This window comes from Oncorhynchus nerka, linkage group LG8 (assembly GCF_034236695.1).
Source record: "Oncorhynchus nerka isolate Pitt River linkage group LG8, Oner_Uvic_2.0, whole genome shotgun sequence".
NCBI classification, from domain to species: Eukaryota; Metazoa; Chordata; class Actinopteri; order Salmoniformes; family Salmonidae; genus Oncorhynchus; species Oncorhynchus nerka.
In genome coordinates, this window is record NC_088403.1 from 49,002,858 (window position 1) to 49,017,646 (window position 14,789).

Below are 14,789 nucleotides of genomic sequence, written 5' to 3' on the forward strand. Positions count from 1 at the left end.
ACTTTGGTCCATCTCCTGGTTATCTGCACGGGATGTTTTACCCCAAAACCGTCTTAGTTTCCCAGATGCCAGTGTAGTTGGCGGGGTGCACGCTAATAGCGTTTCAATCGGTGACGTCAATCGCTCTCAGACCTTGAAGTAGTCGCTTTTCTGGAGCAATGGGTAACAATGCTTTGTGGGAGGCAGTTGTTGATATGTGCAGAGGGTCCCTGGTTCAAGCCCAGGTAGGGGCGATGGGAGGGACAGAAGCTCAACTGTTACACCAGGAAGATGCGCAACGAGAGATCGTTCTAAACTCTTCCAGGCTATATCTATCTAGGGTCACACACACCACATCTTGTCTATGGAATGCCAGCTTTAGGTTTTTATCGCCAAGTCATTGTCAGCTCAAGATATCTCTAGCAAAACCCATTAACATGACCATACGCCCAGACTAACTGCAGGAAGCTAGAGTGGAAACCACCATCTCTTTACAGAAACACAGAATTAAACAGAACAGAAATGTCCTACTATTTGGTAAGGAAAAAATCCTTAACTATTAATGTCAAACAAATCAGGTGAATATTCATTTTTTCTATCAGACCCTGTGTGAGGACAATACATCATTTTCAGAATTGCATAAAATGTGTGCATCTTTTTTTATCAGCTCTTACACAGTCTTACCCTCAATGCCCAGCTTGGTTCCGTTCACTTGAGTTCCTTCATTGGCTAAAGAGAACCACACAACATTTAGACATTCTGATGGAAGAAAATCTGAAACACAGTTTTCTACGAAACGTTCTGTTTCTTCACTGATCTTGAATCACGAGATACACACCATCTCCAAAATAGTATTAATTATACAATAATATTCTACAATGATATGATCCAACATCAGTATGGGCAACATTCCATAGGGTCAAATTAAAACTCAAATTATCCTAATGTAGCTCAAAACGAGATGTATTTATTTGCAAAATCTCTCTGGAATTGCACCATGTCCCGGTGTGTTTCAGCCATATCCAGGATAGCACTGAGTCTACCATGGAGAAGCACTCTAGAGTCGCAGATCGCCATATATGCACCGATTCTGTCCGCACAGGCTGTAATATAATGGGATGCATGGTACAATCTGGAACACACAGGAGAGAGGACATAGTTGGAGAGAAAAATATTTCCACGGGTGAGGACTGGCCATCTGGCATTTTGGCCAAATGCCAGATGTGCTGGTACATTTATTGCCTAGTGTGCCTGTCTAACTTGTTTTTTTTTTTGCTAAATGATAATTATCTGGCTAATAATGGGGTCCTCGAAGGAAGAAAAATCTGGATTGTCAGAAATGCCAAAGCCCATTTCTGGTCCCAGTCCACCTGTATTTGCCAAAGGTGTAAATCATTCATAGAGAAAGGACTCATACATATATATGCAGTATGTGTAGTCAGAGATATTCTCATGGTGTGCAAGTACCAGGTCTCTCCTAAATATTTGTGTATGTGGTCGCAGAGATGTTCTGTAGACAGCGTGTATGAAGAGATGTACAGTGTGTATAAATGAATGGTTTATTAGGTTAAAAACAGACAGTCATACAACAAAAACAGGATTCTCTATTAGATGATTTCTTACAAGCTGTCAAAAGTGATGGCTATTTAAGGCATTACAGGATCATTATATAAATCTAACATATAGACAATGTTCAAATTACAGTTTCTTTGTTGTGTGTAAAATGCCATACTAATGTCAGTTACCAAAAGCAGTTTTATTAGGCTACCAATAGTACTTGGAGTCTTGTGACAGTGGGGATATATTTCACTACTGCTGAAGGTATCTGACATCAGAGTACACTGCATCCTCTCTGCTGGTCTTCTCTCTCACTCTTCTAGAGGAGGACTTCTTCTTAGGGGTGAAACTGACAGCTGCGTAGTTCAACACGTCACTGTCTTGATTCTGAGGGGGGTGGAGCCATGAGGAAATACATTAAGATGACAGCATGATCTACTATATAATGTTTCTATTCTCCTGTGGAAGAAAACACTCTACAAAAGACATGACTGTTCAGACTGTACACCCACTACAATGACCTGACAGTCAGTGGAACAGAGACAGAAGTTCCATGGAAAAATGAACAAAAATAAGTAGGCTTCATCTAGTACAGTGACGTATTACTTCCAAAAAAGCTTAATAACATAAAAAGCATACATAAACTGCATACTAGCTGTAAGGAAAGTTAAATAGCAGTTGTAAAGAAACACTTGTAAAAACTGAAAATATACTGTATTTATACATTTTGACAAAATTACCTGATTGCCAAATGACTTTGGGACATCTGTCTTCCCTTGAAAGATTGAAATAGAGGAATGCCAGCAATTAATTTGAAGACAATACATTTTTCTGTTTAACCTCGTGTAGTTAGTTAACTATGCTTATAACTTGGAAATTGAAATGATGTTTGCAGAATGTACATTTTATTGACATGAAACATTAGACTTGATATAAAGTAATACCTCTGCTATCTCTGTTCAGAGTCTTGCATAGCGCCCAGACAAGTAGAAGGGTGACTATCCCCAGAACGATGTTGGAGACGACCAAGGCCAAAACAGTAGGACTCAGATCAAATGGAGAATCATGCTCTGGAACTGTGGAGAATGTACAGGTATTTTGTATTAATTAACCCTTAGTAGTAATACCATCAAACAATAAAATAATGCACCAATAATCTAATGGTGGTACAGCTCTATCTTGTTGTGACAAAAGTATGTACTTTTTTTAGGTTAATTTTTCTGAATATATCATTGTGCTGATTTACAGACTAAATGGGAATTACCTTCAATATCCATATTGGTCCCGTTCCCAAACAGTATGTCCCCACATGAGGCCACAGCACAGTAGTAAGTCCCTGCATCAGAGAGGCTGAGGTTCCTCTTGGGGAGGTTGTAGACACAGCTCTGTATATGAGACCCAGCCTCAGGGCTCTTCTCACACTGATCACTCCTGTCTCCATGGGTGTAAATGATTCCTGGAAGGGATTCTCCTGAGACATGTCTGAACCAATAGACACTGTGGTCTCCTGCACAGGTCTTAGTGTGTATTGTACAGTTCAGAGTCACAGAGTCTCCTAGCTGGACTGACTCAGAAGCAGGCTGCTGTACAACAGTATCACTGTTCAACTGAGCACCTTTGAAATTAATAAATAATTATTCAATATTACATCCACAATTAAATTTGTTTTAATTAACCAGCATTTGTTTTCCTCTTACATTAATGTGATTGTTGTGGATTGTCAGAGTAATATAGTAGTTAGATTAAAATGTTTATATGCTTTGCAAGAACAACAATTTTCCTAATAATCCTGTTTACATTGGCAATCAAAATAAAATGTATACCAGAAGGAGCATGTTAATTTTGGAGAGCATATTTCATTCTGTGTTAAGACATAGAAAGTTTGTAGCTACGTGAAAACAACTTTTAAGACACATACATTGTTGTTCCGAACTGACTTTCCTCGTGCTAAAGGGCTAGACGTGCTCGACTGGTGCTAGCACATGCACAGATCAAATACACCACCGGAACGCCAATGAAGGTGATGACATGTCCTAACAACTCTACGGACTTCTCAGATAACCAGGTGTTTTAATCGGCGTGTGCGTACTACGATCACGACCGTACGCCGAGTAAGGTGTCTACATGACTAACACCGTTCTCAGCCTTCTGCCATAATCAGTTTAATAACAAATTACTAGTGTGCATGTAAACGTACTTGTTGTAAATACTGTGTTATCATTACCTTTAACCATCAAGGCGGTTCCAGGTCCAAACTCTACAAAGTTTAAGTGCAAAACTCCACAGTAGTATATTCCAATGTCCTCTGGCTTCGTAGCAGATATAGTTAGGTGACATTTTCTTTTTCCTATCAATACACCAAAACGCCCGTTTCTAAAGTTGCCAAAATATTGTACATGTTTGTAAAAGATCTCTGCCTTTGCCACACACTGGAGTTTCTTGCCAGTGGTCATCTTGTACCACACCATGTGATCAACATTACTGGTTACATGGCATTCAACTGTCACGTTTTCCCCCAACTTTGCAGCTAGGAATGGAGCAGGCTGAGAAATCTCAGATGATTTAGTCACATCTGAAACAAAATCATGTATTTCCATTGAGAAAAAGATAATATACCAAACACTTATTATTGAACCCAGATTGAAACTAGACTTTCTTAGGAATGTGTCACTTACAAGAGTTGCAGAGAAGAAGAAAGACCAAGAGCTCAACCATGATGTCCTCACCCCTAGCTTTTCTGGTGCAGGGGTGATTTGTTAAGTGCATCCTGTACAAAGTCAGACTCACATATCTTATGTCTGATTGGTCAGATCTAGGTTGCATCTGATTGGTCTGTCAGATTTGTATGTTCGGGACATCATCTGATTGGCTGCCGAGTAGGTCATATGTGGAAACAGGAACAGTCTTTCTATGAAGTTTGAATCAGTGTCACTTTGCAAGAATGGATACAAATACAAGACAATACACCCTGAACATATGATGTTTGGATCAGAGGGTCACCCATGTTGTGAGTTAGTAAACTCAAAACTACTTAGGGACTTCCCTGTCTTTACTTTGACTTCACAGTTCACCTAGAGGGTGATTTTTTAACAGTTTAATATATCTAAACGTTAACATATAACATGATGAAAATAAACTAGGATGTAATAACAAACTCATGAAGGAAGTTGTAACTAGTCATATGCAGGACACATGCAAAACAACAGTAAGCCTGACTCTACCTTCAGGCCCTCTGGTCCTTTCCTTGCATATCCAACATGTCAGTAGAATGACGACAATCACAAACACAACGGTTGGTGTGACCAGTGCAAGAGCAGTGGGAGTCAGGGGGAAATCATAGTCTGAAACCAAATAATTACATGATTTATTATGCTCAGCATCTAGCAATACAACCTTAAATTAATATAATAATAATTTCTTCAGGTAAAAGCCCTTACTAAGGATCTGACCCTTTTCTCAATTTTAGCCTTTAGCGTTTCTGTTAAAAATGAAGTGAAAGAAATTACCTTCAACGTCCAGCTTGGTCCAGTTCCCAAACAGTATCTCCCAACATGAGGCCACAGCACAGTAGTAAGTCCCAGCATCAGAGAGGCTGAGGTTCCTCTTGGGGAGGTTGTAGACACATCTCTGTGTAGGAGACCCAGCCTTAGGGCTCTTCTCACACTGATCACTCCTGTTTCCATGGGTGTAAATGATTCCTGTATGGGATTCTCCTGAGACATGTCTGGACCAATAGACACTGTGTTCTCCTACACAGGTCTCAGTGTGTATTGTACAGTTCAAGGTCACAGAGTCTCCTGGCTGGACTGACTCCGACACAGGTTGCTGTATAACAGTCTTTCTCTTTAAAGTTGTGTCTGATAACAAAGTTAAATAACAGATCAAATGTGATAAAATAACTATTTAGAAATATTTGGAGAACATACTGTATGTGAAGTAGTTCCCAATCTCCTCTTGTTTTGTGTCAGAAACATTGAGGTGAAATGTGTTTTTGCCAGCCAGCACAGAGAATCACCCATCATCAAATTCATTGTAGAATGGTACATCACTCTGGTACTTTGAAGATTTAGTAATGTATTGAAGCACAGTGCCAGTGGTGAGTTTGTACCATACCATGTAGTTGATGTTCTCACTGGTCATATGGCAATCAATAGTCACATTGCCTCCTTCTGGAAAGAAGCAGGCTGAGCAATGATTTGTGTTTTAGATACTCCTGAATTATAATAATAAATGTACCATGTTGAAAGCACATGCACCAAATATAGTAAGAACCTGTAATGTATGTTTAACAGTTATAAGATTAGTAAATTGAGATAGATGTTACTTACAAGCTTTCCAGAAGAAAAGAAAGATGAAGAGTTGGTCCGGTCCATCTGGCTTGTTCCTTCAAGTGATGATATTGACCTGTGTGAAATGCAGTCTCTCTACAGAAGAGAAAGGAAACGTGTGTTTGCTTTCATTGGTTGATCTCCGGTACCATCTGATCTGGATGTTCAGATTTGATTGATTGGCCCGGTAGGACATGAATACAACAAACACTGTGCATTCATGTTGTTGTACAGCTTGAACATGTGTTACAACTTTATCACATTGCAAGTTTGAATATGTCCATTTTTTTCTTGTATTTTTAAGCTGAATGTGACTAGTGTGGATTCATCCTTTATTAGACCTCAATACAGCTCATACTGTCTACAATACTATATACTACAGCCGTCCACTTGAGGGCTTGTCCACCGGAACGTATAAGACATAACCACAAGCATCAATGGATCACTTCACTTCATCTGTTGTTCTTGCCGTTGTTGTCCATGGGAGTCATACAGTAGTTGTGACCTTGTTGGCCACATTTTATGACCCTGTCATCCTCGAGGGCTTCTATGACCACCACTCATCACTTCATTACACAGAGAAACATCTACAGAAACAATGATAATAGTCTTTGCTTAACCAGCAATATCTCATATACATTTATTCTCCAATGTATGGACAGATAACAGCCCTCCCATGATATGAATATGAGGAGGCTCATTCTTCTTGTCCCAGATGATGATGACTTAAAACTGTCATGTGCATGGGACAAAGTACTTCAGAATTCTAGGTCAAATGACCCAATTGAAAGTTCATTGTGGTTTTTCACAGATTTCAGCTGAATATATATATATATATATATATATATATATCAAGCTGCCTCATGAAAATAGAGAGAAAAACAGAGAAAGAGAGAGAGACAGACAGAGAGAAAGAAAGAAAGAGAAAAATAAAGAGAGAAATAAAGAGACAGCGAGAGACACATATTTCCCTCAGATTACACAGATCCACAATGAAGAGGTGTGCTTTCTCCGTAAAGATTTAAAGTTCCATGTATAACACTTGTATCTTTTATCAATGTTTATTATGAGTATTTCTGTAAATTGATGTGGCTCTCTGGAAAATCACTGGATGTTTTGGAGGCAAAACATTACTGAACATAACGCACCAATGTAAACTAAGATTTTTGGATTTAAATATGAACTGTATCGAACAAAACATACATGTATTGTGTAACATGAAGTCCTATGAGTGTCATCTGATGAAGATCATCAAAGGTTAGTGATTAATTTTATCTCTATTTCTGCTTTTTGTGACTTCTCTCTTTGGCTGGAAAAATGGCTGTGTTTTTCTGTGACTTGGTACTGACCTAACATAATCAGATGGTGTGCTTTCTTCGTAAAGACTTTTTGAAATCGGACACTGTGGTGGGATTAACAACAAGTTTATCTTTAAAATGGTGTAAAATACTTATATGTTTGAGGAATTTTAATTATGAGATTTCTGTTGTTTGAATTTGGCGCCCTGCACTTTCACTGGCTGTTGTCAAGTCGATCCCGTTAACGAGATCTCAGCCGTAAGAAGTTAACTAACCTCCAGACGAGCTTCAATGCCATACAACTCTCCTTCCGTGGCCTCCAACTGCTCTTAAATGCAAGTAAAACTAAATGCATGCTCTTCAACCGATCTCTACCCACACCTGACTGCCCGCCCAGCATCACTACTCTGGACGGCTCTCACATAGAATATGTGGACAACTACAAATACCTAGGTGTCTGGTTAGACTGTAAACTCTCCTTCCAGACTCACATTAAGCATCTCCAATCCAAAATTAAATCTAGAATCAGCTTCCTATTTCGCATCAAAGCATCCTTTACTCATGCTGCCAAACATACCCTTGTAAAACTGACCATCCTACCGATCCTGTCATTTACACAATAGTTGGATGCAGCCTATCACAGTGGCATCAGTTTTGTCACCAAAGCCCCATATACTACCCACCACTGTGACCTGTACGCTCTGTGAGTGTAATATTTCCTTTAATTTTTATTGTTTATTTCACTTTTGTTTACTACCTATTTCACTTGCTTTTGCAATGTTAACATATGTTACCCATGCCAATAAAGCCCTTGATTTGAATTGAGACAGACAGACAGACAGACAGACAGACAGACAGATACAGACAGACAGACAGACAGACAGACAGACAGGCAGGCAGACAGACAGACAGACAGACAGACAGACAGACAGACAGACAGACAGACAGACAGACAGACAGACAGACAGACAGACAGACAGACAGACAGACAGACAGACAGACAGACAGACAGACAGATAGACAGACAGAGGGTGCTGTGCAGAAGATCTACAGGCCTCACGAAAGTGTAGCTACTTACTACTCAGTGATTTGTTGACAGCAGACCACAGCCTACCTGTAAATAGGTTGCTGTGTATGTGAGGGGGTGTGTAGGATGCAATAAGTAGAACTATGTCTTAAAAAAACTTTTTTTGAAACAAGCTACAACAGAATGATGCCTGGCGATGGCCTGTCCTCCTTCTGTGGTGGTGGCTGTTGTGCAACTTTCACTATGAGTGGATCTGTTGCAAGCGGCCTAAATCATTTATCGTAACATGATGTGGTACTGCTAGACTTCACATAATTTAGTCAACTTTGACCTACACATTTGTGTTGATTGGTCTTTGCTGCACGAAGGGTCTGTTTCACACCCACTCACTGGTGTGAACAGTAAGGGGCCCTAAGGGACAAAGTGGAGAGTAGTGTGGGTGCAGGTCAGTCTTCCTGTGTTAAATGTCTATAAGAGGATAGTTTCCATCAGTGGAAAGTTACTGCAACACTTCCACCTTCACCACAAGGCTTTGTAAACAGACCATAATGTCTGAGACAGTTAATAGCATCTGTCTGTACAACGTGCCACATCATCATAGTATGCAGTGGGTTCAATTTATTCAAATTCAAACAGCTGGAAACACTTTATTTTTCTTTACACAAGTAACTGGTTTACTGTTGCTAAAATAGGCACAACAAATACAATAAAACAATAATAATCTGTCACTGTGCCCTTGAGCAAGGCACTTAACCCTAATTGCTCCAGGGTGCTGTACAATGGTGACCCTGACTGTGAACCCACTCCCTGCGGGTGTCTCAGGGGGAGTTGGGGTTAGCAACAACAACAAAAAAACATTTTCAATACACAGATGTGTACCAAGACAAATATAAGCATCCCCCAAATTATTATTATTATTATTAATATTATTCAAATGTAAAAATAGGTTTGTCAGAGAAGCAATGCAATCAATTATTTCAACTTTGTATAACAAAAAAAGCTATGACCACTGTTTATCACATTTGACTGCTTATGCGTTCATAGATAGTTAATGAAACTAGAACTAGTTATTAAAGAGTTATCTAGTATAAAATTATCATCGTTTTAGTGTCTAATAGTGTCTAATTCCAGCATACACCACTGTCTCCATGTGACCGCTCTGTCTTCTAGACCTGTTCTTCTTGTTGCTCAGATTCAGAGCTACGTAATGGAGACTGTCTCCATCTTGGTCCTGTGAAGCACAAAATAGCATTGTTGACATTCAATTAGTTAAGTTGGTTAAAGACAAGCTTCACAATAGACTTCAGACAATATAAAAGTATTTCTGCTTACCCCTACATCTGATCTGGTAACTGAAGGACCTCTGGTCTGAGAGACGAGTCCTAAAACGAATGACAAAAAAGATTAGGATACTTCTACTTCTTCCACTACTGAAACAACAACAAATGGTGATGTCAATGAATATCAAGGGATAGTAACTTACCTCTGCACTGCACACATGTTGTGTTGTTCATCTTGTACATGATGCAAACCAGGACAATGATCAAGGTGAACGTGACACCCAATACTACACCCAGGCAGGACACCAAGAGAAGAGGATCTGATCTATGGTCTGTTGAAATTCAAACAGTAATAGAAGAAACCAGAATAGCAGGTAAATGTATGTTCTACACAGTAGACTATACAGTAGATATAAAATTAAATAGAAGCTGTATCACCTACCGTCAATGTCCAACTTGGTCCCGTTCCCAAAGTGTATCTCCCCACATGAGGCCACAGCACAGTAGTAAGTCCCAGCATCAGAGAGGCTGAGGTTCCTCTTTGGGAGGTTGTAGATGCAGCTTTTCTCAGTCTCAGTGCTTTTCTCACACTGATCACTCCTGTCTCCATGGGTGTAAATGATTCCTGGACGGGATTCTCCTGAGCCATGTCTGAACCAAAGGACACTGTGTTCTCCTGCACAGGTCTCAGTGTGTATTGTACAGTTCAGAGTCTCCTGGCTGGACTGACTCAGACACAGGCTGCTGGAGTACAGACATGATGTTGGACTCTGAGTCTGAAGAGGGTGAGTAACTAATGTAAAACTAAGTGGGTGAAAACACGAAAAGCCATGTATTCATCACTAGCATTTGATGAAGCAGCTGTACAAACATACCAACATACAGGGCCACACAATTCAAAATTGAAGAAGCAAATGCTTAGTTACCTTTGACAAATAAAACAGTTCCCTCTCCAAATGTTTGCTCATAGATGTCTGTAGTGGAACAAAAGTATGTAGCTGAGTCCCCTGGCTCTGTCTTGGATATGGTCAAGTTACAGCTGTCGTCTCCTCTCCTCACACCCAAACGTTTGGTCTCAGTAAAGTCCTTAATAAAGTTGATGGAATAATAACTATCTTGGCCAACATAAAGAGATGAAGTCATGTGGAGGGGTTCCTGTCCAAAACTCTGCTTGAACCAATTAAATCTGGTCACTGACTCATCTGAACTAAGACAAGTGAGAGTCACAGTGCCTCCCAGCTCAGTAACCATCACAGGGGTTGGTTGGATTACGTTTGGTTTGGTAAAAGCACAAACTGTCAAAGTAAACAAACAAAATGGATCAAAGACAAAGGCATTTCTACACATTACAGACAGAACATCCACTTCACTTATCATATTCAAACTGCATACTACAAATTATTTAAAAAAGGAACTCAATTAAAATGTCTTACACTTACCCAAGTTGATGTAAAACATAAATACTTCTCTATTCATCATTGTAACATTAGTCCCTTCTGCACTGTATAGTGTGTGGGTCTGACAGTGGGACACTTTATATGCACCTAATATAGGAGGGCACTTTACATGTACCTTCCATGCAGTAGGAGGGAACACTGAAACGAGAGATTTTATTGACTGACTACCATCTTAGACGTGTGTCCCCTGGCTTACCATAGTTATACTTACCATAGTTATACTTACCATAGTTATACTTATTAAACATATACATATACATTTTAAAGCAGGTCAGAGTAACTGGATCAAGGCAATCAAATATTTGCTTGATACGGCTGATTCTTTTTTGAGAGAAATGAAACATTGACTGAACTAGGACGTCATTGTAAATAAGAATTTGTTCTTAAACTGACTTGAAGGTTTAACTAGGAAATGGTGAATGATCTCTAGTGCTGCTAATACTTCCGACCCCAACCCAGCCCAGCCCAAGGGTTACACACTTTCTACTCTTGTTGAATCCTTTAGGGTTCTTAAATATTTTCAACTCGAGACCCAAATGAGAAATTGACTGTCCTCCTTTGACCCAAAAGGTCCTCCAATGACCCAAAGTGAAAAATAAATAGTCTGTGATTAAAGATGTATTCTAATACCTCAGGACCTATAGTTTATGAAACCCTGCACAGTTTAGCATTTGGAAAATGCTTTTGCTTGTTATTTGTATTCTTGACATACTTTGCACATATAACTGAGCGGCAGGGGTCTGGTGTTTACTGTCCAGATGAACAGGTGAAGAGAGGTGTGTAAAGACCCCCCCCTCAAATCAGAGAGAGAGAGAGAGAGAGAGAGAGAGAGAGAGAGAGAGAGAGATAGAGAGAGAGAGATAAAAGCATAAAGGACATTTCATCCCACAGTGTTAGTCCATGAGAGACCCAGTGATGTTCACCTCAGCAGGTCTCACTTTACACTGAGCTGCTCCTTCCTGTCACTCACACCACAGGAAGTGATGTGTACCCTCACTGGCCCCTCCTCTACCTCAGACCCCAATCATATTCTCCTTATAAGGTGCTTCTCAGAATAGGGGGCTGTGATTAGTGCAAAGCCAAGAAGGGAAATACTAAGTGGGGAATAACATCATGATAAAGGCAATTTTGGTTTAACTCTTTATTTGTCTTTTGAAGTGATCAGTATAGTGCAATAGACTTACTGTTGGGTTCTTTGCCCCTCAAGGCCACCCTATAAAAAAATTACCAAATGTGACTGATTGCCTTGATTCGATCTTATGTCGCAAAATTGAAATGGTGTTTTTTACGTTGGATTAAAGCAGAGACACAGAGCTACAAAATGGTAACCTGGGCAGTTAGCAGAGCAGCCTCTTCAGTTTCCCAAGAGCCCTGCTTACCTCCCCCGGAACACTTCGCTGGAGAGTCGGGAACCTATCGGGCGTTTGTCATGTAGTGTTCTCTCATCATCGAGCTGCAGCCCTCCTACCCCTCGGACCTCTCGAAGATAGCGTACCTCATCACGATGAGGTCCGGGAGGGCTCTCGCCTGTGCTACGGCCGTGTGGGAGCAACAGTCGGCCGTATGCTTCGGTCTAGAGGAGTTTGTGGCGGAGGTGAAGAAGGTTTTTGATTCCCAATAATCTAGGAGAGAGGCTGCTTTGGTAAGACTCCCACAGTGTGGCAGACTATGCGATGGACTATGCGATGGATTTCCGCACATTGACAGCTGAGAGTGCCTGGAACCCGGAATCGCTGTTCGACACATTCCTGTACAGAGTATCAGAGGAGGTTAACGACGAATTAGCAGCCCGGGAACTACCGATGGATCTTAACTCGCTCATTGCCTTGACCATCCAGATCGATGGGCGGCTACGGGAACCAACTCACCTCCGAGGCATCACGGAAGTCCCCGACGTCTCCGGCCAGTCAGAGCGAGCCAATCAAGACCTGGAGACAACTCTTCATTGCCTTGTCTCCGCCAACCCCACCACCTGGAGCCAGCAACTAGTGTGGGTTCAATTCGCCCGTAACACCCTCCTCTGCTCTGCCACTGGACTCTCGCCTTTCGAGTGTTCCCTGGGTTATCAGCCCACGCTCTTCCTGGAGGAAGAGGTCGGCATACCCTTGACCCAGATGTTTGTCCGCCGCTGTCGCCGTACCTGGAAGACAGCCCCTGTCGGCTCGTTTCAAGACCACCTCCAGGTATTGACGACAAGCGGTCCACCACCAGACCCTCGGCTCCCCGGTATTGTCTCGGGCAGAGGGTATGGCTGTCCACTCAACCTTCCCCTCCAGGTGGAGTCCCGCAAACTTTCCCCCTGCTTTATCAGCCCTTGCCCCATCTCCAAGACCCTCCTGTCTCATCGACGGCTAACCGGTGTACATGGTGAGGCGCCTCCTGAACGTTTGACAGTGGGGCAGGGGATTCCAGTACTTGGTTGACTGGGAGGGTTTTGGCCTGGAGGAGAGGTGCTGGGTCCCCACCAGGGACATCCTGGTCTCAGGCCTCATGGCTGTGTTCCAACGCCGGCACCCCTGTCAACCAGGTATGCGCCCAGGTAGGATGCCAGGTGGCGCCCCTAGAGGGGTGTACTGTCACACGCTGATCTGTTTCACCTGTCTTTGTGCCTGTCTCCACCCCCTCCAGGTGTTTCCCATCTTCCCCATTATCATCAGTTTTCTTATGACTGTGTTCTCTGTTTATCTGTTGCCAGTTCATTTTGTTTCGTCAAGTCTACCAGCGTTTTTCCCGTGGTTCTGTATGTCTCCAGTTCCTGTTTTCTAGCTTTCCCGGTTACTGACCTCTGCCTGCCCTGACCCTGAGCCTGCCTGCCGTTCTGTACCTTTCGGAATCTGCTCTGGACTAACGACAGGTTTGGTGTTTGCCCCCCTCCTTGTTTTGTAATAAACTTTAGTTACTTCGAAAGTGTCTGCATCTGGGTCTTCTCCTGAGCCTTGACACTTTGAATGTTTTGGTCCATACTGGAGAATTATTCTTTGTCTACACCCATTCAGCATAGTTCACACCATATTATGTTTTAGCCCCACCCATCTCTTTTAAGGGTTGATCCGAGTGTTCTGTCCTACACATAAAATATAGTAGGATTTAAAATTGTATTCAAAGATATGGAAAATCAATGTATTCAAATATATGGACAACACATTTTCCTCCTCTTCCATCCTCCTCCACTTTATCATCTTGTAGCAGCATACAGTACATGGTGGTCCAGCTCCTTCTCCTCTCCATCTTCCTCTTCTAGAACTGTTGTATTGACAAAGAAGGTGTGGCTATGTGGATACAATCCACAGAAACACAGGACACAGTCAGCTACAGTTGAAGTCGGAAGTTTACATACACCTTAGTCAAATACATTTAAACTCAGTTTTTGACAATTCCTGACATTTAATCCTCGTCAAAAATTCCGTCATACATGTAGGTCAGTTAGGATCACCACTTTATTTTAAGAATGCGAAATGTCAGAATAATATTAGAGAGAATTATTTATTCCAGCTTTTATTTATTTCATCACATTCCCAGTGGGTCAGAAGTTTACATACACTTAATTAGTATTTGGTAGCATTGCCTTTAAATTGTTTAACTTGGGTCAAACATTGCAGGTAGCCTTCCACAAGTTTCCCACAATAAGTTGGGTGAATCTTGACCCATTCCTCCTGACAGAGCTGGTGTAACTGAGTCAGGTTTGAAGGCATCCTTGCTTGCACACGCTTTTTCAGTTCTGCCCACAAATATTCTATAGGATTGAGGTCAGAGCTTTGTGAAGGCACTCCAATACCTTAACTTTGTTGCCCTTCAGCCATTTTGCCACAACTTTGGAAGTATTCTTGGGGTCATTGCCCATTTGGAAGACCCATTTGCAACCA

General features: G+C 41.4%; 1 protein-coding gene and 1 pseudogene across 1 annotated transcript; both read right to left on the reverse strand.

Moving 5' to 3' along the window:
* Nucleotides 1–1,524: 1,524 nt before the first annotated feature.
* LOC115133489 (uncharacterized) lies at nt 1,525–4,272 on the reverse strand. The gene is made up of 6 exons (XM_029666753.2): nt 4,212–4,272; nt 3,761–4,108; nt 2,801–3,151; nt 2,481–2,612; nt 2,277–2,311; nt 1,525–1,923 (listed from the first exon to the last, which is right to left on the reverse strand). Exons 1-6 carry the CDS (start codon nt 4,249–4,251, stop codon nt 1,789–1,791), a joined length of 1,041 nt encoding a protein of 346 aa, XP_029522613.1. The 5' UTR covers nt 4,252–4,272; the 3' UTR covers nt 1,525–1,788.
* A 5,028-nt stretch (nt 4,273–9,300) lies between these two features.
* LOC115133857 (uncharacterized) lies at nt 9,301–11,048 on the reverse strand (annotated as a pseudogene).
* Nucleotides 11,049–14,789: the final 3,741 nt, after the last annotated feature.